Raw genomic sequence first — 22,783 nt, 5'->3', positions numbered from 1 at the left:
TGTAATTCTTGTGCTCAATGGAATCCAGGACTACACTGACTTAGCATTATGGCTTATTTTTATTTATAGTCCTCCATTAGCTGCAGGGGAAATATCCTGTCAAAACTTTCTGCATAACTATTTTTGGAGGCTTTTTTATTTTTTTTTCTCACAGTACACAGTTTTCAGACTCCAATTTATTACAGCTGACCATTCTTGGAATACATGGCTATTTTGGAAACCTGACCTTTTTTTGCCTATATGAGCAGTTTGGCAGGAGAGTAGGAACCATAGGCTCTAGTCCTAGGACACGAAAAAAGAAATACAGGAAATTCCTGATTTAAACTAGTTTCGTATTTTCTTTCCCAGTGCATCTAGGCAAAATATGCATCCTTTAATGGCTTCTTCCTTCTATTTTCTAGCAGTTTGAAGAGAATGGCCAAATAATCCCATTCCTTATCAGGCCAAACTATTTCTTTCTAGGAAACAAGGTCCTCTGTAGTTCAGAAATACATTTTAATATCTTGACTTTTGGCATTTCTTTGTCAGCACTGATCACTCTCTATCATGGACCACCATGTTCTAGGTCTGAGAAACTTTTAATGCCACATTTGAAGACAATTTTCAAAATACGTTTGATGCTTAATTTGCTTTAAAAAGTGATTTTTTTATTTCTTTCAGAGAAGCATTTCAGAAAATTCCCTAGTAGCAATGGACTTCTCTGGCCATAAAGGTAGAGTTATAGAAAATCCCAGCGAAGCTCTGTCAGTTGCAGTTGAAGAAGGACTAGCATGGAGGGTATAAGCATATTCACTTTTAAAAAAAGCTTTGCTTATAGTTTCTGTCTTATTCCACCCCAAATTTGAAAAAAAATGTTTTTCCCCTTCCCCGTTCAGAGAAAAGGATGTTTACGACTGAACACACATGGTAGCCCCACTGCTTCTCAAACCTCTTCCTCTAACATAGGTATGTCTGGTAATATTTCCTGGAAGAGAATGAATGGGGAAATTTCAATGTGTGGGTGGAGACACAATGGCTATAGTAGTTAATGGGTTTCATTAAAATAGCCAAAGAGAAATATGTAAATGTGCCTATGTAACTTCTCCAGCTATTCACAGGTCACAGGCATGGTTCCACCATAAAATCTCCAGAGATGAAGCTCAGAAGCTGATTTTACAGCAAGGACTTGTCGATGGGTAAGCTAGATATCACTGAGCATGCCTGTTGCCATTTTATTGGGAAAACCAACTTTTGATTTTAGCCTATATTCAACACGTATATAAATTTATGCACAAATGAGAAAGATTCCCTACTTTTCCTGAATAATTTAAAATCCATCCATTTATTCAGTAGTACTTACAGAGTGTTCATTGTGTTTAGATGACTGAACTAGGTCTGAGAGAAATACAGTGCAGAAAACATGAATCTGCACCTTATTCTCAAAGAGCTCTCACTCCCCATAGTGATGGGCAATCACTAAAAGAAAACATAGAGAATGAATATTATGAGATAGGTACTTTTGTACATTAAAGTTGCAAAGGGAATGGAGGGTTGTAGAGAAGAGTAGAAGGTACAATGCGTGTGACCACCCATGTTTAGAGGGTAAGCAGAGGAATTGGTAAAGGGGTAGTGGTCAGAGAGATTGTTGGGCAACTAAGAGAGTTCAGTGTTCTTGAAGCCATGAAAACAGTTTCAGAGAGGAGAGAATGGCAGAAGAGATGCTTAGAAGAGACAGCTAGATTTTGCCAGAAGGAGAGCTGCCTGAACTCTCCTGTGAGCCATGGGATATTAGATTATTTGCGGGGTCCCTGTGTATAAGTTTCTTTTTTCATTTAAAGCCAAAAGCTCACAATTCTGGCATGAATGTCGAAATAATAATAATGAAATAATAATAAGCCTGCATTTTATTCAACAGATAGCCATTTCTAAATTATATTTCCATCTTAAAGAATGTACTTTGAATTCCAAGTAGCACAATTCTTAGGCAATTCTAGGTTTTGAAGTTCCAGGACTTATGCTCATCCATCATTCTTGAAGGGAGATGTCATCATTTTTGTGGTGGACTCCCTCTTACCCCAAGGGCCTGGGCTACAGTCCATAAGGCCCCCGCATGAATCTAGCCCAGGCCAATAGGAATCCATCGGTGATCAGGGTGACCTAGCTATAGACCTTGGCTTAGAGAGGGGGTGGAATTTTCACAAAAACCTATTTCTGGAAGAAAAATGCATGGGTGCAAAAGAACATGCTTTCTGTTCCAAATCCTAATATTAATTTACTCTAAGACTTCTCAAAAACCCACCAGCCACAAGTTGTACTACAGAATATTTTTCTTTCATTTCTTCAGGGATTATTTATGATCAAAATGGGGGAAGACAGATTAAGCATTTTGTCAATTCTTTCAGTCGACATAATCATTATTATTGATCTTATCCAATGACATCACAAATTCCTTTGCTAAAAAGGAGTAGAGGTATTTGTATTTTGTAAATTTTAAATATGTCCATGGAATAGTAAGCATATGATATGTAAATAAGTTTAGATATAAATCTATAGATCTACAAATATCAAAACCTAATAAACCAAAGGACGCCAGAGTGCGTAATAATGGCTGGCCAAATGTCAAATCCACCATTGTTCCAGTCAACGGCACTTTCTGTGGAATTAATTAATTCCACAGTAATTAAGTGTAACTGGGAGAAGGATGATGTGAAAAAACTGGTGCCATGGTTTCTTTTATTTTTCAAAGTGGAATAGGTTGGAATATACTAACAGTCAAAAGGGAAGATGCTAGAGGAGGAAGACTGAATCCCCAATTTTGGGATTACTGTGTTTCCTAGGCATTGGGTCTTGGAAGACATTTCTGTTTTTCATATAGACTGATTTTTCAAATACTGCTCCATAATTTAAATAGCTATAAAATCTCAGATTAATTCTTATAATTTCTCTTCATCAGACAACTTTTTAAATGTTTATATTTCTATATCTAAATGGGATTTTAAGGTTACACATCCAGGAAAATCGATTCATGCTTGTTTTTCTGGATTGCATATAGATTTTTCCTTTGTTTTTTTCTGTCTTCCTGTAACGCAGTTATAATCACAGCCATTTGTATCATGGGGAAAATATCAGAGATGCTCAATTCAATGAGAGGCCAGTTTTGGAGTCATCAACTTAAACCTTGAGTTCCTCTGTTCTTTTTACTTCCAGCTTCCCTTCTTTCATCCTCTGGGGACATAGCAAATATCTCTAATACCAGGAGAAATGGAATTTAATAAGTGGATTATTAAAGGGCAACTGTTTTTCTGATATCTATTCCTAGAGAACTACCCATTAAGTTTATAGATTAAGTAAATGAATGAATAAGCAAAGTAAATCTTATTTAGTGAACTTTTACAGAGTCCAACTCTGTAAGAGTTATTTGGTATCACCTTACCTCCATTTGCTACAATCTTTTCCTGCTCCTCTCATTCCCCTTTTCTTTAGTCCTCTATCCTATATTCCCCATGATTATAGCCAGAGAAGTCACTTAACATGTGCTGGGGTGAGAAATCTGCTTAAGGATAGCCAAATTAATGTTGCCATTTGTCAGAGTGAAAAAGAAACAAAAAAAAAATCTTGAGCAGTGTTTCAAATATGGAAAGATGGATTTTGTCACGCAGCGTAACACTGCTCTTGTGACTGGATGAATCACCCTTCGCAAGAATAGTTTAACCTGTAGGGGAGAAGCTTCAGAAGTGAATTACTGGCAGTGTTTTAGGAATATGGACATACTCCAGGAGAAGAAGGTGATGAACACCAGTCAGTCAATGGTATCTGTTGAGTACTTATTGTGTTCCAAGCACTGTACTAGGTTCCTGAGTGAGTACAATACAATAGAGTTGGTAGACTGTTTCCTGCCCACAAGAAACTTCGGTCCAGACTGATCTGTTCACTCTAAAGACAGAAAGAGAGGTAATGTGGGAAGATATGACAGTGGCAGTCAACTTGGCATAAAGTCACTAATGAAGTTAAAGATATGAAATGAAGAATGGCAAAATTCCTACATTTCTGGTATCTCCGCTAGGACCTACAGAGAGAAGAGGTTTTTGTCCTTAGTGACCAGCGTAGGTTCTTCCTCAACATTTGGAATATTTAAAGGAAATTCCAACCAAACTTCAATGACGCCATTATTTTCACCATTTTCAAGCAGAAAGGGAGAATAGTGTGGCTTCAGAAACAATCATGGTATCTTATTGTTCATCATAGCTCGTAAGAAGGCCTTTGCTGAAAGTAGCCCTGGACCAGCTACTAAAGAATGTAGTTAAGTCTGGGGTCCCAGATTTCAGTGCATCTTCAGACCACATTGGGGTGCAGCAGACAAAGAAGCAATGTGGCTTAGTAGAGAGAACACGGGCCTGGGAGTCAGAGGTTATGGGTTCTAATCCTGCCTCTGCCACTTACCAGCTGTGTGACTTTTGGCAAGTCACTTAGCTTCTCTGTGCCACAGTTACCTCATCTGCAAAATGGGGATTAAGACTGTGAGCCCCACATGGGACAATCTGATTACCTTGTATCTACCCCAGTGCTTAGAACAGTGCTTGGCACATAGTAAGTGCTTAACAAATACCATCATTATTTTACACATCCCCCAAACTAGCTTTCTTCCTCCCTTCAAAGCCCTACTGACAGCTGACTTCCTCCAGGAGGCCTTCCCAGACTGAGCCCCCTCTTTTTCCTCTCCTCCTCCTCCTTTCCCCATCCCCCCATCCTTCCCCCTTCCCCTCCCCACAGCACTTGTGTATATTTGTACATATTTATTACTCTATTCATTTTATTAATGATGTGTATATAGCTATAATTCTATTTATTCTGTTGGTATTGACACCTGTCTACTTGTTTTGTTTTTGTCTGTCTCCCCCTTCTAAGCTGTGAGCCTGTTGTTGGGTAGGGACAGTCTCTTTATGTTGCCAATTTGTACTTCCCAAGGGCTTAGTACAGTGCTCTGCACACGGTAAGCTCTCAATAAATACGATTGAATGAATGAATTAATGAATGAATGAACACTTTTCCTCCATGTTAAATTCAAATTCAGGATGTCATCAGGACTGCTTCAAGACATTTTTCCATACAAAATATTTGACATCATCTGTAAGTTGAAACTAGCAACTATTTAAAAAAAGTGTGGCTGCCCTGAGAAATTTATCAGTATCTTAAGATAATGCCATGGTTATCTGCATCAGAATTGAAGGGGTCTTTCCTGATCCTTTCCCAGTTTCCAAAAGAATAAAGCGGGACTAGGTTTGGTCTTGTTCAAACTATACTACGCAGCTAAGCTCAAAAGGAATCTGAAAGCTGGATAAGAATGTGATTCAAAAATTTGAAAAAGGCTCTTCCAACTCAGTAATTACAACCCCTTTAATCACTTCATAAAATAACTTTTCTCTGGGACTAGTAATAGTAATGGTGATAGTGCTAGTAATAGGAGGAGGAGGAGGAGTAATACACATCCAAGAAGACAGACACATACATCACTTCTTAGTTCTGTAAAACTCTACTGAGTTCTGTTAGAGAAGCAGTGTGGCTCAGTGGAAAGAGCCTGGGCTTTGGAGTCAGTGGTCAAGAGTTCAAATCCTGGCTCCGCCAATTGTCAGCTATGTGACTTTGGCAAGTCACTTAACTTCTCTGTGCCTCAGTTACCTCATCTGTAAAATGGGGTTTGACTGTGAGCCCCCCATGGGACAACCTGATCAACTTGTATCCCCCCAGCACTTAGAACAGTGTTTTGGACATAGGAAGCGCTTAACAAATGCCATCATTATTATTATTGTTGAACAACAGTTAGACTACAGAAGAAGTCACTTATCAGTCCACATCTGGAAATCACACCCACCACGAAGGATATCTGCTAGTACCACAGGGATGAATCTAATCAGTAGTATAGTAATAGCATTAATTGAAGCCTCTCTGTGTGTCACACACTGTACCAAGTTCTTGGGAGTACAAAACAGGCAATGACACACACACTACCAACAAGAAATTTGCATTGTAATGAGAGAGACAGAAGTAAAGATACAAATTTATCACTGAATTCTGCTACCTAGAGGACATTTTACTAATAGACGCAAATGGGTAGAAAATCAGAATTCAGACAGCACCTAATTAATATGGAGCAATTATTGTGATCAGCTTTTTTTGTGACTATGTGATTTGTTCCCTACCTCATATGCTGCATCTGACATGGAGAGCAGTTCCATCCAACGCCACTTACCTGTAATACTTAACAGCAAGTGGCATGACAAAAATCACAATTAATGGGGTCCTGAATCACAGGCCAGTGCATCATCCATCACAGTGGATGGCAGTAAGCTCTAACAGCTGCTCTATAGTGCGTATCTGTAAACTGGGAGAACAAAAGGAACACTTTAAAGGCACAATGAAGCCACAGACTTCACACAATGTGACATAATTGTTGAAGAAGAAAATCACCCTAGTGTAGATCAATTAGAAATGGCATAACTGATTTGGAGCAGAAATAAGAGGAAGAAGCTAAAACATCACCAATCAGGGTTGCTAACAGGACAGCAAGGCACAGGCTTTACATGAACACATTGTGGAGAGGATTGTCTCACTGTGGCCATATTAGCCACACTTGTGTATCTAGATGATTAAAAAAATTTTTTTCAGGAGATAGTGTTGTTTAGTGGAAACACCATGGAACTGGGAGTTCGGAGACCTGGTTCTAGTTCCAGCTCTGCCAGTGACCAGATGAATGCCTTCTTGCAACTCACTTAGCCTCTGTGGGCCTTAGTTTCATCATCTAAAAATATAATAATAAAGACCATTAGCTCATTATGGGACAGAGATTGGCCAATTTCACGATCTTGTAGCTGTCGTAAAACTTAGCCCAGAGTAAGCACTTAATCAGTGCCATAATTACCACTGTCAATAGTGTTGTCTGAACCTGAAGAACAATTATCTATATATATATATATGTATATATATCTCACATATCACATCACATATATGTAAATATATGTCTATTGAAACATTATTTTCATGTGATGTTTAAAAGTCTATGCTGTATGAGTATAAATACTAAATACTTTCTGTGTTCTATGAAAGACTAAAGTAATACATGTCCTATACAATAATGATGAACTTATGATGCTTAATTTTCTTTCTGAACCCAATGTAATGTGTGCTCCACAAAAGAACAGTAAGTAAAGGATACATGTACCTTCTTGGTTTTTTTTTTTTTAGTAGCACACATTTGAAAAGAGAGTGTGGCCACTAGATGGTGGTGATGATCTACTTAAAAAGAGGAAAGATTTACAACTTGATTTACCAACAAAGCTTACTTTTATCATATCTGCCAATGATGTAATGTCTGGAGTCTCTCACTAACGCAAATGCTATAAAAGTACTTCTGAACAATTGGAATGCTTCAAATTTTGATGCCATTATCCTGGCACAAAACAAAACAAAGCAAACCCAAGTCTGGTAATCCGAAGGGTGGTACTTTTTAATTTAATTATATATATATTTTTTGCTGTATTTAAGTGAAGGTGGGTTTTTCATGGCTTTGCAAATAGAAATGCACATCTGAGGACATTGTTCTCTCTAGGTCTTACACGGGGCTGTTTCGTAGTCTGGCATTTCAGACTGTCCATTTGTCTTATCCATTAGAGTTTAAATATGAACCAGTATATGTTTAATTTTCTGTAGATTTAAAACAATTTTTGAATTTTCAGTTTCCCCTTTTACAAAGCATCATTTTTTTTCCCATCCCTGTCATGAGCAACGTTAGCGCTGAGCCAAAAGCACAAAGGACATCTGGAAAACCAATGGGAGAAATAACCTATAGTGTGCAGAGTTTTAAATTTCAGATAGGTTAATGTTTCCTTGGGTCTAACCTGCCCTGGAGGTAAAATGACAGGCCAGTGCTAAGAATATCCAAGACATCCTCTGTGGAGAGAAGGTGGAATTTTACATGTGCACACTCCAGGGTGATGACTGTAGGTATCTATATAGGGTAATTTAGTGTGTTCTGGGGACACAAACCTTAAGCTGTATGTTTAGTCTGAGCAGTAAAAAGGCGCACACCTATTAGTGTTGAATAATTTTTGATTGAATACTGTGTTAATTTTAAATGGAAAGTGTCAAAACAGACCATTTTGATGGATGTATTTCTCAGTATGTGATGTTCATTTTGATTTTTTTTTAATTCGAAAGCACAAGAGGGCTATCAAATCTACCTAGGACACTAGGCTAATGACTAGATATGAGTATATCTATGCTGTACTGAGTACTAATGTTCCCAACCATGCATTTCAAGAACTTTAGAATGGACTAAAACTGAAAATTCCTTCTCTTTCTCTTTCTAGACTTTTCTTGGTACGGGACAGCCAAAGTAACCCCAAAACATTTGTATTATCACTGAGCCACGGACAGAAAATAAAGCACTTTCAAATTATACCAGTAAGTAATTTTCTTTTACGAAGTAGTAGAAAATTACCTTTGTGCACTGTGACTTTTGAATTTTTTTGTTTGTTAAATATAATCTAATGTTTCTGGAATATGAGTTTTAGAGCAAAGCTTGTCACAAAGAATATTAAATATAAATTAAATAATTAAGACTTTTGAAAAATAGCTGATGCATTCTATTACATTAAATGATTTAGACTCTGAGCCTCATGTGAAACCTGGACTCTTTTGAACTGATTATCTTATATTCCTTCCCATAATCCTCCTTGATATAGAGATGCTCAAGATAAAGAGGCCCATTCACTTTTTTATTGCTCACTTTTCATTTGCATAATAGGAACTTAAGAAATACCATTACTGCATTAGACCAATGCTCCCTCCAGCGGTATTCTGTTTCTGATGTGGTCAGTAGGAGGTCTAAAGCCAAATCAAGATCAGTGTGAATGTTGAAATTTTGCCAACTAGTGGGGCAACATTGGGGCAGCCAAGCTTTCCAGCCAAAAGCTAACTGAAGTTCTGCAAAGTGGTATCAATATCCAACCTGCTGTGTAGCCATGAGATTTGGACCTACTAGTACTTAGGCAGTTTCCTCAGTGTCTACTAAGAGCTAATTTCACAAGCACGATTCCCACATCAAGGTTGGTTCTGTAACACACTCAGTTGCTCTTCCCGATCCAGTTTCCCTGAGCAGAACATATAAGGAGAATGGACAGTAGTAGGCTACCCAAGTAGCTGCTGAAGGGTGAGCTGAAATGGAACTTATAGAAAGAGAGCAGAACAAACAGCAAACATTTTAGTGCCCTCAACAGGACACTGGCTCTGCCATTAGTCTGGTGTTTGACCTTGGACAAGTCACTTAACTTCTCGATGCCTTCATTTCCTCACCAGTAAAACGGGGATTCAGTAACTCTTCTCCTTCTCTTCCTTGGGATTGGGACTGTCCTATTTGGGACATGGACTATGTCCAACCCGATTATCTTGTTTCTACCCCAAAGCTTAGTAGAATGATTGGCACATAGTAAGCACCTAATAAATACCACATTATCATTATTACTATCTTCATTTTTCTTTTTTCCTTCTTATTCTTCTTCTTATTAGGATGATTATTATTATTATATTTCACTCACAGAGGAGGTAAAATTTCTCAGATTACAATCCACCAATCAATGGTCTTCACTGAGTACTTGCTGTGTGCAGAGCACTGTACTAAACACTTGGCAGAGTACAATGAAACCGAGTTGGTAGACATGTTCCCTACCCAAAAGGAGCTTACGATCTAGAGGGGAACACAGACATTAAAATAAATTACAAATATTTACAGAAGTGCTGTGGGGCTGAGGGTGGGGTGAATATCAGTTGTTTAGAGGGTACAAATCCAAGTTTCATGGTGAGGCAGAAGTGGAGGAGTTGGGGAAATGAAAGCTTAGTTAGGGAAGACCTCTTGGAGGAGACATGCTTTTTTAAAAAGGCTTTGAAAGGTAGAGGGGTGGGGTTTTGTCGTATACAGAGGGGAGGAAGTTTCAGATCAGAGGGAGGATGTGGGTGAGGAGTCAGTGGTAAGGTAGTCGAAATTGAGTTTAGTTGGCATTAAAAGAGTGAAGTTTGTGGACTGGGGTTGTAGTAGAAAATCATTTAGCCTTGCAGTGTTCACTACTCCTACCACCCTTGGATTTTTCGCTGGACAGAATTTCTAAGGCCTATAAATTGCCCATCTACTTCCCTCATTAAGCAATCAATATTGCTGGTGAGTATCAACTGTGCAGTGCCAGACTGTTGCAGTGCCAAAAGAAAAAAGATGTTCTAAGGATAATCCATTAGTACAATATTCCATTGCTGCAGAATCAATTTAGTGATGCAAATTATGTGAGTATTCATTTTTAATGTACTAAATGAGTCTGCTGAAGTACAAAGATCATTTTTAATAGGAACCTACTTTCTATGAGTGAACATCTTAATCAAAATCTTGTAGTCCCTCGGTTACACCTGAGGAAGACAGTAACAGTATTAACATGGTCACACAATCAAACTCCTTAGTCTTGTTTTCTAATCTCTTCCAAACAATACCTATGAGAAAAGTCACATCATTGTCCAGGAGGTGCTAAACTATGTATTCCTTCCTTGGTGTGTACCTGTCATGTTAAAATTAGAAAACAAACTCCTGGTTTCTAGATTCTGCTCTTCTAAATTGGAAGCTTAGTTTTTGCTAAAATGTTATTAAAATATTTCATTCATAGTACATACATAGTTGTCCTTTGTATTTGAAAAAAATCACTGACAGTGAAATTCACCCATGAGTATGTGTATGTGTGAGGCTGACTCATATTATACACACAAAAAGCTTGTCCCTTGTGTTGTAATACTTAACATTTACGGTGGCTGACACTATTTTCTGTTTTGCCTCTTTGTTTCTCTTACAAAGTTTATGCTTGAAAAGAGCCATCTATTTGTTGATAGCCATGAACCATCCTGGTCTGTCCTCAGCAATTCACTCCAAATTTTCAACTGGAATGCAGCACTGTGTAAAGTTCATTTTGCTTTGTCCTTAGAAGATTTCCTCAGCTCCCCTTCCTTTTAACTTCCTAATTTCATCAAGCCTTAGAGCAGTTATTTGTGTTGTTGTGGCTCAGTCTCTTTGCATGTCCCAGCATAGCTGTGTTAGAAGAGTGTTACTTCAATGCTAGAAGACTTAACTGTGTTCCAGACCCCTTTTCATGACCTTGTTTTTCCATTTGGTATTTACTGTAGCCCATAAATAATACTGTTGGAGCTGCCCCAAGAGCCTGGTATAGCACCTGTGTGGGATCTAGGTCTTACAGCTGTAGAGAAGGTGCAATACACTACACTACAGCCATGTACACTTTTAGCGAGGTCTGGAGCTTAAAACCACGATTTCACCACACTCTGCTTTCATAGTGTACCAAAGATATGAAAATGATATACATGAATGAGGCTAAACAGATGAAAAACACAGCTCAACCTTATAAGTAGGTTTTTTGGTTATATGACAACCAAAATGTCTGACTATTTATTGGGATTTTTTTTTCCTTGCAGCTGGAAGATGAAGGTGAAATGTTTCATACTCTGGATGATGGTCACACCAGATTCACAGATCTCATCCAGCTAGTGGAGTTCTACCAGCTTAATAAGGGAGTATTGCCTTGCAAATTGAAACATTATTGTTCTCGGATTGTCCTTTAACCAAAATAGAAGTCATTCCACCAAACAATAGTGGAAAATGGAGACACTAGAACAATTTTAAAGGCCATTTGTACGGGAAAAAAATATTTCCATGTTGAACTGAATATAAATTTCACTTGCAAGCCACAAAGAAGAGTTTATGTGAGTCATAAAATAAGAAAACACCTGCAATTTGCATTGCACACATCATTTACAATTCACTCCTGGCTAAATTAAACCTCAAAAAGAGATTTTGTGTGTTATTGTGTAATTTTAAGAGTATTTCAAATTACTTCAATCCTCTTTACAAACACAAACAGGAATGCTTTAAACACTTCTATAACAATTTACCATAACATTAGATAATTGTTTTACACACACACACACACACACACACACACACACACACATCAAAGAAACCCTGGATATGAACGGAATTATTTGCTTCTTTTAGGTTGCAAAGCGTCTGGTCTGAATTTTGTTTAGCAACTCTAAATAAAAATTCTCCTGTGCTCTAATTTTGAACACAATTTTCTTATACTATAAGTTTAAAATGGCAAATATTCTAAAATAACTGGTTTAAAGATTTATTATAATGCATTGATTTATTCCAGAGGAATTGTATTGAATTATTAATTGCACTGTAGTGTTAACACTGACATTATTGTAGCTGCTGCAGTAGCACATTATTCACTGCAGTTTTTTTTTTTTTTTTAATGTGATGATTGAATGGAACCACTTTTGGTTATATAGAAAGCATGACTGTCATGCCAAGGTGATTTTTTTATACCAAAAAAACCCTTCATGCACATAAATCTGGAAGCACATGAATTCTCCTAGTATGAAATCTCTCCCAGTGATGTTTCACTTAACTATGTTTAAGATTCTTCTAGTGTGCCATTTAAAGGTCTTCCCAAAGTATTTCAGCTTAGGTCTCCAACTGGATTTTAATGAATGAAAATCATTATAACTAAACAGTGAAAATGAGTGAGTCTGGCATCGTGTCTGCCTCCAAAAATTCATCATCACAATTTATCCTAATTAATAAACTTTCTCTGAATCTTTCTTCCCTTCACATTTACTTTCAGGAGTGTTAGTTGCGGGAATTTAAAGCTTTAAAAGACCTTGGGACCTTTCTAGAACTGAGTTCAAATATTCCTATAGGGCTCTGTGAGGAAACTTACTGTTCAGGGACCTTTCTTTACTTGTTCTGTGCCTAGGATTTTTGTAACCTGAGATATTGCCTTTCCCAGTGAGAGGGGAAGCATACAAGGAAGGGGTATTTAACATGCCTTTTGAAAGCTTCTCTAAAGGAAATTTTTAAATGTTGAAATTCCATAAAGTGTTGCCTAAATCTGAATAAAGTTGTTGGCTTGTTTTATACAATGGTGAAAATTAGAAAGCACCTGCTGGCAGTCTTTCAAAATGTATGATAAACAAAGATTATTTTTCTTTTTTTGTATAGTATTTGGGAGAATCAATGACATGCCAATAAAATCAAAGCAAATATTGAAAAGAATCACTGACTGCTTTGTTTTACAAAACACTATTTAAGCTGATAAAATGAATGGTAAAGCTTTAGTGTAGCACTTCTATAAAAGACAGTAAGGCCAAGCTCTCTTAAAATGGGAACTCAGCTAAAAGAATACCCCCATCCCCTCTACAGGTCCAGATTCCCTTCTCTGCATAGCAAAGAATTAGCTGGGCAGAACACTTTGCTCCTGGCTCTCAGAGTGCTGGTACAGTAAAGCTGAAAAGATTAATCCCAAGTGGAGCAAAACATCTGGATCCCTCTGTTTCACATGGGTTCCCATGGGTTTAATTAAAGTCTTATTAAAAGCACATCTCCTCCAGGAGGCCTTCCTTGACTAAAGCCCTTATTTCCTCTTCCCCCATTCCCTTATGCATCACACTTGCACTTAGATTTGCACCCTTTATTTATCCCTCCCTCAGCCCCACAGCACTAATGTATCTATCCATAATTTATTTATTTATATTAATAGCTGTCTCCCCCTCTAGACTGTAAGCTTGTTGTGAACAGGGAACGTACCTACCAACTCTGTTATTTGTACTCTCCCAAGCACTTTGCGTAGTTCTCTGAACACAGTAAGCAATCAACAAATCTAATCGATTAATTCCCAGATAGGTTTAAATATGGATGAGGTTAGTAATAGATAGCAAAACACACAAAACATCTTAACAAGACTTGCACCGAGTGGTTTAGTTTTCATTATGCTTGCTCAGATAACTTATGTCTTAGTCAGCTTCTTATTCCCAGTGTAAAATGGCATAAGTATTGGGTTTATTAGTTCCATTGCATTTGGGCTGTTCATGTTTTCTTGTCATCCTAATTAGAATGTGACTCCTCCTCCTGGGAAGGATTCTGTAGTCTTTTTTCTTCGCAGCTTTCTCCACCATCCAGTAAAGTTCTTAGCCCTCAGTGGGTGCTCAGTGCCTGAGTCTGCACAAAGTGAACTCAACACTGGTTTGAAAATTATTTTTTAAGGATTCATAAGTTTCTTAAAGACCGTTATGAAACCTTCCTCTTGGTAGATTTAGTACGTATTTGTTTCAGTTCCTCCAGAAAAACTGAAAAGCATTAGATTAAGAGCATACAAGGGTACCTGCAGCTCTACATGACACAGCGGAAAGAGTGATCATGGTTGAAGCTGGAACCATTCAAAGTACAGGTGCGAGGGCAAGAATTCAACAAAACTGGCTTCCAGGAACATACAGCTCTGCACAAAGTAAGCGTTCAGTAAATAGCATTGACTGATGTGCAGACTACTCAGATTTTCGTGAAAAGCTTCGGAGCAGAAAAGGAAAGGGAATCGCTTATTATGTGGGAGAGGTTGGATGATAGATGCAAAATTGGATTTTAGTGGGTGGGTTTTAGAAATTAATACCTTCCTAAGATGCGCTATTACTAAAAATATGCTATGACTTTCTAGCTTGGTAACCAGAGGCCAGAGCTATGAAGAGGAAGAGCAGGAGAAGGAGTCCAGGGTGAAAACTCTTAGGTTTTGTTGGGTCATTCCTATCGTGAAGGTAATTGTTTTGGCATTTGTTCACTGGAAGAGCAGGAATCAGAATATAGTTCTGTTCTGTTCCTTTCAGCAAACATTTTGGTCAAATTATGACATTCTTTACTGTGTACATTCTTTGTCTGGAAATTACGTATTTGGGAATAGCGGCTTTAAAGAAAAATAGACTTGGTAGCTCTTCCTGAGATAATTTTTCCAGTATCTTTATGTACAAATACAAGCCTCTTCATCTTTTATTGGTCTGTAAAATATAGATAGCTGTATCTGTTCCTTCCTATCCTATATCAGTTTGCCGGTTTCAAGCAGGGAGTCACTCCTGCACAGTTGCAAGGGCATCTTGTCAACAAAGTTTCTTGGGTCACTTGTTTGGGGAAAGTGGGGGTGGAGAGGTAGCCCCTGCTTAAACCAGAGAATTGTGGCCACATAGCTGCAGGTCATGTCCCCCACAAGACACCCCTCTCTATCTACACACATCTTCACAGCATCACTAAAATCCTCTCCATCCAAACTGCCACCCCATTAATCCAAGCACTTATCCTATTATGCTTTGATTACTGTATCAGCCTCCTTGCTGACCTCTCTGCTTCCCATCTCTCCTAATCCAGTCCACACTTCACTCTGCTGCCTGAATCATTTTTCTACAAAAGTGTTTAGTCCATGTTTCTCCACCCCTCAAGAACCTCAACTAGTTTCCCATGCACTTTCCATCCAACAGAAAGATTTGTTTTCCAGTAACACAGGGATAGAGAACTAGCCACACTCCTTAGGACTTCTGCCTTTTAAACATTGCCTGTCCTACGGGACACCCTCTTTTACCCCTCAGGTTAAAAGAGGGATTGGTACCATTGTCAATTCCCTATTTTCTGCTGTAGGCAAATCCTGCCTTCCTGGAGTCAGGAATCTTAGTGGGAGAAATGTTTTGTTCCAGAATATTTCAGAAAGCCCACCCCAGTTTTGCTTTTGCACATGTAGGAAAAAGGAAAGTATAGCAAAAATGTCTCAGGAGACATGTAAAACTTCAGAACAAGGAGACAAAAAAAAGTCAAGTTCTGATCTCTTAAGAATGGACTCCCAGAGGCAGTTGAATTCACTACCTTGCAATAATTTAGTTTAGCATTTGAACTTATTAGCATTTGATAGAAACACCCATTGGATGCTGAAGTTTTCAAAAAGAAAAGATAACTGGTAAAGATGCAGAATACCAGACTTTCAAGCCAGGAGCTCACAATATGGCCCAGACTGACAGGCCCTCTCAGAGTCAACTTCCTCTGAAGCTGTTTCAGGAATAGAATTTACACCTTACTTGTAGCAAATTTTGAAGTAACGTATCTACTTCTCAATCCCCTATGAACTGAGAATAGGGATTACTCTGTTCTAAATTTAAAGCTCAAAGAAGATAGAGACATGGATGGTCAACACATTTGGTTCAATCTATACAGTCCAACCGAAAAGGACGGGGCAATTCAGCAGGGGAAAGATGAGGATGAAAGGGTCACTGACTTTGACCAAATATCTTTAATCCAGTTCTCTGCCTATCTCGTTGCTTTCTTTTCCTTCTCATCCTGGCTACAGCTGAAATCCTGAAATTGATGCGGAGAGGTGCAAATATGAGGGGATGGAAGAAAAGGAAGTTACCCAAAGTGACCTCATGATGACTGATGGCATGTGATCTCTCCCTAAGAGCACCCTAAATGGCTTCTTTGGAATGTTCCAAAAACTGCCGTTTGTTCCTCCTTTGACTCTGACTCTTCAGCTGAGTGATAAGCCATTGACTGCCCTTACTCCCTTTTCTCTTTTTGATGATCTACTTCAGCATCAGTATTTCTGGTGCCAGTTTTCACCCATAAAGTATGTAAATTCTAACCTTGATTGGCTGGGTTCTCCTTCAGGAGACTAGGATTAGAGAAGATAGGTCTAGCACAATTCATCTCTTTCTTTTTTTGTCTTAAAGTACTTCTCCTCCCATATCTTCCCAACTGTCCTCCTTCTAGTGCCTCATCATGCTCTGCACACAGTAAGGTTCAATAAATGCAACTGAATTCATGATAACCATCTTTCCACCAGGAATAAAAAAGCCTCAATAAATTGTATTTATTTTGCATGTACTGTTTGCAGAGCACTGTACTAAGTGCTTGGGAGAGCACAAAAAAACAGAGTTTTGTAGACATGTTCCCTTACCACAGGAAGCAATGTGGCCTGGAGGATAAAGCACAGGCCTGTGACTCAGAAGGTCTGGGTTCCAATCCTGACTCTATCCCTTTTCTGCTGTGTGACCTTTGGCAAGTTACTTTACTTCTCTGTGCCTCAGCACCTCATCTATAATGTGAGGATTAAGGTGTTGTGGGCAGGGAATGTGTCTATTTATTGTTGTACTGTACTCTCCTAAGCCTTTAGTACAATGCTCTGCACACAGTAAATGCTCAATAAATACTATTGAAAGAATGAATGACTGTGAACCCCATGTGGGACATGGACTGTGTCCAATCTGATCAGCTTGTATTATCCCAGGGCTTAGTACAAGGCCTGGCACATGATAAGCATTTAAGAATTAGCATTAAAAAAGGGAGGTTATGGTCCAGAGGAGGGAGACAGTAAAATAAGTTACAGATATGTACATAAATTCTGTGGGGCTGAGGACTGGGTGACTCTCAAGGCCTTGAAGGGTACAGATCCAAGTGCATAGGTGATGCATCAGAGGGAGAGAGAGATTAGGGGAAATGAGGGCTTAGTAGGGACTCTTGAATATGGGGGTTGAATGAGAGAAAGGAGTCAAGGATAACAGCAAGGTTAGGTGCTTGGGGCTGAGGGGGGCAGTTAATAAAGTGAGCAAATAAGGGAGATGCAGAAGGGAGTGTAGGAGAAGAGATAATGAGGGCTTAGAGAAGGCCTCTTGGAGGAAACGTGTTTTCAATCAGATTTTGAAGGTAGGGAGAGTAATTGTCTGTCAGAATGAAGAGGGAGGACATTTCAGGCCAGAGGAAAGACATGGGCAAGAAGTCAGCGGTGCGATAGACTAGATTGAGATAGAGTAGGTTGGCTTTAAAGGAGTGAAGTTGGCAGGCTGGGTTCAGCAAAGTGAAGTAGGAGAGTACAAGGTAATTGAGTGCTTAAAGGTCGATGGTAAGGAGGTTCTGTTTGATGGAAAGTGCATGAAAAGCCGGTGGAGGTTCTTGAGGAGTAGGCAAACATGGACTACCACTAACCATTTTTAATTCCTTCAGGTGGAACAATTTTCAGTTTGCAGAAATAGTCTAAATTCAAGACTTCATTCTGGCCCAACAGTTTTTCCTTCAGAACATCAATCAATCAGTCAATCAATCATATTAATTGAGCACTAACTAGGGAAACAGACATCAATACAAATAAATAAAATTACAGATATGCACATGAATGCTGTGGGGCTGGGATGGGGGAAGAGCGAAGGGAGCAAGTCAGGGCAATGCAGAAGGAAGTGGGAGATAGGAAATGTGGGGCTTAGTCTGGGAAGGCCTCTTAGAGGAGATGTGCCTTCAATAGGTCTTTGAAGGTGGGGAGAGTCATTGTCTGTCAGATTTGAGCTGGGAGGGTGTTCCAGGCCAGAGGCTGGATGTGGGCTAGGGGTCAGCAGTGAGGTAGGTGAGATTGAGGCACATGGAGAAGGCTAACACTAGATGAATGAGGTGCACAGGCTGGGTTGCAGAAGGAAAGAAGCGAGGTGAGGCAGGAGGAGGCAAAGTGCTGGAGTGCATTAATGCCAATGGTGAGGAGTTTTTGTTTCAGGCAGAGGTAGATGGGCAACCACTGGGGTTTTTTGAGGAGTCGATTGACAGGTCCTGAATGTTTTTGCAGAAAAATGATCTGGGCAGCAGTCTGAAGTATAGACTGGAGTGGAGAGAGACAGGAGGCTGAGGCAGTAATCCATGCAGGATAGGATGAGTGATTGCTTTAATGTGATAGCATTTTGGATGGAGAGGAAAGGGAGGATTTTAGCTATGCTGCGAAGGTGAGACCGACAGGATTTAGTGATGGATTGAATATGTGGGTTGAATGAGAGAGAGGAGTCAAAGATAACACCAAGGTGGAGGTCTTGTGAGACAGGAAGGATGGTGATGCCATATTTACAGCTTGCTGAGGCCAAATCATGACTAACCCAAAACTCTCAGCACTCCATTATAAGTACCTTCTTCTATCATAGAGGATTTTTACCAAGGTAGTACCCCCTTACATACTTCTCTTTTCAGCTCCTGATGTGGCCTTTATCGACCATGTATAGACGTTACCACTTCAGTAGGAAAAAATAAAGCAATCAGAATTTGTATGGTTAAATTCCAACTTAAAGGAATTGGTTGGGTCCTGACCACTGTATTACATTTGTACTTGTTCAGCTGCTCTTATTGATCATAAAATACTCCCTAAATCACATTTTCTTTGGTTTCTTTGTGCTTTTTCTGCCCTTGCCTTAATCTTCTTGCTTCTCAGAAACCATCTTTTACTCCAAGCCATACTATTACTGGAAAACTATTTAAAGAGAGCCTCCAAAAAAGACCAATTGTCTCTTTGCCTTCACAATTCTCCAGTAGGATTCCTGTTGCCTGGGAGATTGGCCCTGAGACTCAATATTAGATCCAGCAGCAACTACCCCTACCAAATTTGAGATTTTTGCTAATCTTAGGCATCTATTTTTTCTTGCTCCTTTATATTGTTTTACATATGAAATAACCTGCTGACATGCACTCAACATCCAATTTTCTAGTGTGACAAATTTTACTAGAGGGCAATTTATAAAATATGTCTGAAGCCAAACATAACACTATGCTTTGATACCACCAAAGAAATATGTGGGAGTTTTTAAAGTTTGTTGGAAAGCCACAGCCATTTTATGGGTGATTTTAAACATTCATTTATTATCCTCATTTGGGCAAAAATAACAACGTTGAGATGATGAGGAAGGTGACATGGACAATAGGTGTCTTGGGATAAAATAAGAAGAATGTGTTACTGGGTGTATATAGAAGGGACCAATTCTGAGGTTTTCCTCTTGAACGAGGACAGCTTCCTTCATTTCAAATAGACATACTTAGAAAATATAGTAACCAACTTTTCCGAGAAGAAAACTCTTCACTTTTAAGAGTTTAGTGGTGTACAAGCTTCAAGCAAAATTCTCTGGTTTTCTTTTTGGCAAGTTCCATACCTAAACTTTCAGGTAATATTCCTAATGAAGGGAAAGCAAGGTTTTTTTTAATAGCCTAGTGCTATTTGTCAATATGTTGTCTCATTGCAGATTTTTAAAAAATAAGCAAACAATGCATTATTCATCAATTCAGTGAGTTTAATCTTAGTATCCTGAACTTTTAGCTTTCTTTATTTTATTATTACTTTGCAGTTCGTTTCAGTTCAGCTTGCTGTGAAATCACCAATGCAGAATGGAAAGTAGTTTAATACAACCTAAGCTTCAGGATTTCAGAGATTAACCAAAATGTTGAACTGTCATAATCAGTATGTATGATAACCCAATTAGTGTTGATTTTAGTGAAAGATGTGAATTTTCCAAACACTCCTGCTCTTTCTTAAGGTTTGATGGAGAAATTTGAAATACAATTAAGTGATAGCCTCTGGATGTCAGCAGTATACTAGGAATTCAAGAACTAACCATTGTCTTTCCTGTTACCTCTCAAAAACAGCTATGACTTACACCTCATGAGTGCCCTGTGTTTTTTCCTTTCTTCATAAATTATTCACTTATTCTGTTCCAATTAGTTCTACCAGTTGCTTGGTTTGTTATCAAGTTAAGCTTCAAGACAAGAACCTGAACTTGAGTGATTAAAAATGTATTAGTGGAGTTGATTAAATATGCAGATAGTCTGTGAAGCTAGTTCTTGAAACCATTATATTGCCTTTCTAATACTAATGATTTGTATAATTAATAAAAAAGCCTGAATTTTAAGAAAGCAGTGAGACTTTAAAGGAAAGAGGTTAAATGCAGAGGAGCTGGAGAACCCTGATATTATAATACCACCTTCATGTCATTGCAGTGGCAGTTATTTGGTTACAGAAATATTTTTAATGTTGAAAAACTAAATTATAAGTAGTTCCAAAATTGTTTTGAAATAGTGACTGGTGGAGTTGATGGTCTGAGGGCTAATTAAATATACTCCATGGATTGTGTACTTTTCCTTCATTTAAAAATTTCATTCACGCCACTGAATGGCCCACTTTGAAGGAATTGTTGGGAAGGGCAATATGTGGTGTCCTAATGAATTGGAAAGGTGGGAAAAAACTGTTACCTAGGATCTTGTTTTCGGTAATTTGAATCCCAGATTCTTACTCCCCAAAGCATACACACTCATATTCTTCTGGGCAGGACATAGGAGTCTTTTTCCAACCATATCTTACTACAGTTTTATCAAGTTATCTAAGTCTTGTGTGCTTCAGTTTTGTTTTTTTTCTGGATGTTACGTGGTTTTAACATACAGGAGATGTAAGTCCACCATCTGGAGCAATGCTGACATAGGGCTGGTCTTGTTCAGGACAACCATCCACAACCTGCTTGCCTGGATCTCTTGTAACTTTCAGACTGGAGCAAGCCAGGTTGCGCACCACCATGGACATTTATGCACCCTGAATTCCTAGAGCAATTTTCTTCAGAGGAACATTAAGCATTTCATAACCATTAACCAGGTCTACAGGTGATAAGCTAGTATTTTAAATATGAATTTCCTGTAAAAATTCTGGTTTTTAAACAAATCTGCATGGGTTTTTAGAGAATAAGCCAAATATCATCATCCTCTATTATCATCACCTTTGGCATTTATTGAGTGCCTACTGTGTGCGGCACTATATGCAAATTCAATACTTAAATTAGGTAGAAGCAGCATGGCCTAGTGGAAAAATCATGGGCCTGGGAATCAGAGGACCTGGGTTCTATTCCTGACTCTGCCATTTGCCTGCTGTGTGACCTTAGCAAGTCACTTGAGCTCTCTGTGCTTTAATTCCTCATCTGCAAAATGGAGATTCAATTCCTGTTCACCCTCCTAGTTAGACTGTAAACCCCATTTGGGTGAGATATCTCATATCTACCCTAGCACTTAGTACAGTGCTTGGGACAGAGTAAGCACTTAACAAATACCACAGTTATTGGTTAATAGAAGACATGGGGCCCCAGTGCAATGAGCTGACAATCAAAAGGAAGTAACACGGTACTATGCAGACTTGAAGGAATACCGAAATGTTTTAGGTGATAACTTTCCCTTCTCACCACTTCCAAGCTTGTCTACGGATCCCTGGAAACAGCATCCCTAACTGATTGACATACTGCATTTCCATCCTCTTCATACGCTCTCTTTAGTCCTGTTCCCTCCCCATGCTGCTGCTGCCCTGGAGGACTCAAGTGGCTCCCTGGACCCCAGCAGGTGTCAGGATTAGGAGGACTAGTGGGGTTACCAGAACCCTTAGGCGATTAAACTGGTAGTGTTCTGGCCCAATTAGAGCTATGGGGGAGGAAGTAACTTCACAGAAAATATCTCCTTTGCATTGGGCTGAATTGAGGCAAAAAGTAACCTCGTCATCTCCCCTTAATGTTAGTTGGCTAGCTTTTGAGATATTGTCAGGGTCGATAAGATTCTGTCATTCAATCTGCCATTCAACATCTACTATGTAGACCTGGACATTCTGGCATTTATCCTCCAGTTCTGCTGTGAGCGAAGGAATGGCAGAAGGAATTACTCTCAAATTGCCCATTGGGAGAGATGAGATTTGGTTAGTTAATCCACTTGCTTAAAGTGCCAACATCCACAGAGTGTGACGAACCCAGGACCATCACCTCTTAGTCACTGCCCCTTTGTCAAGAGCATATGTGCATATATGGTTACCAATTTGATTTCTGATGGTAGTCTCGTAATCCAGTTCCCACTCTTTCTTCCCATATGAAGTTTTCTTCTCTTCAATTTTGAGAAGCAGCAGGGCCTAGTGGAAAGAGCCTGGGCCTGGGAGTCACAGGACTTGGGTTCTAATCCTGACACCACCACTTGTTTCTGTGTGGCCTTGGGCAAGTCACTTAGACTTCTCTGTCCCTCAGTTCCCTCATCTGCAAAATGGGGATTCGATACCTATTCTCTCTCCTACTTGAGATTGTGAACCCCAAG

The 22,783-nt window shown here is 39.0% G+C and overlaps 1 protein-coding gene across 3 annotated transcripts in view; it reads left to right on the top strand.

Annotated features, from left to right (window-relative positions):
- The window catches only part of GRB14 (growth factor receptor bound protein 14), a 72,616-nt gene extending 60,424 nt beyond the window's left edge, over positions 1-12,192 (top strand). For 2 of the 3 annotated variants that reach the window (XM_038751525.1, XM_038751526.1), the window contains exons 9-13: positions 661-777; positions 876-945; positions 1,088-1,175; positions 8,343-8,436; positions 11,494-12,192. In XM_038751525.1, the coding sequence (XP_038607453.1) occupies positions 661-777; positions 876-945; positions 1,088-1,175; positions 8,343-8,436; positions 11,494-11,640 (516 nt within the window). In that variant the 3' untranslated portion in view covers positions 11,641-12,192. The remainder of the gene's footprint in view (positions 1-660; positions 778-875; positions 946-1,087; positions 1,176-8,342; positions 8,437-11,493) is intronic. The other variant, XM_038751527.1, reaches the window with a different exon arrangement.
- The last annotated feature ends 10,591 nt before the right edge of the window (positions 12,193-22,783 follow it).

Source organism: Tachyglossus aculeatus, chromosome 9, assembly GCF_015852505.1.
Source record: "Tachyglossus aculeatus isolate mTacAcu1 chromosome 9, mTacAcu1.pri, whole genome shotgun sequence".
NCBI lineage: Eukaryota > Metazoa > Chordata > Mammalia > Monotremata > Tachyglossidae > Tachyglossus > Tachyglossus aculeatus.
Note: the sequence above shows the minus strand (reverse complement) of the source record. Positions and strands in the feature narration are given on the sequence as shown.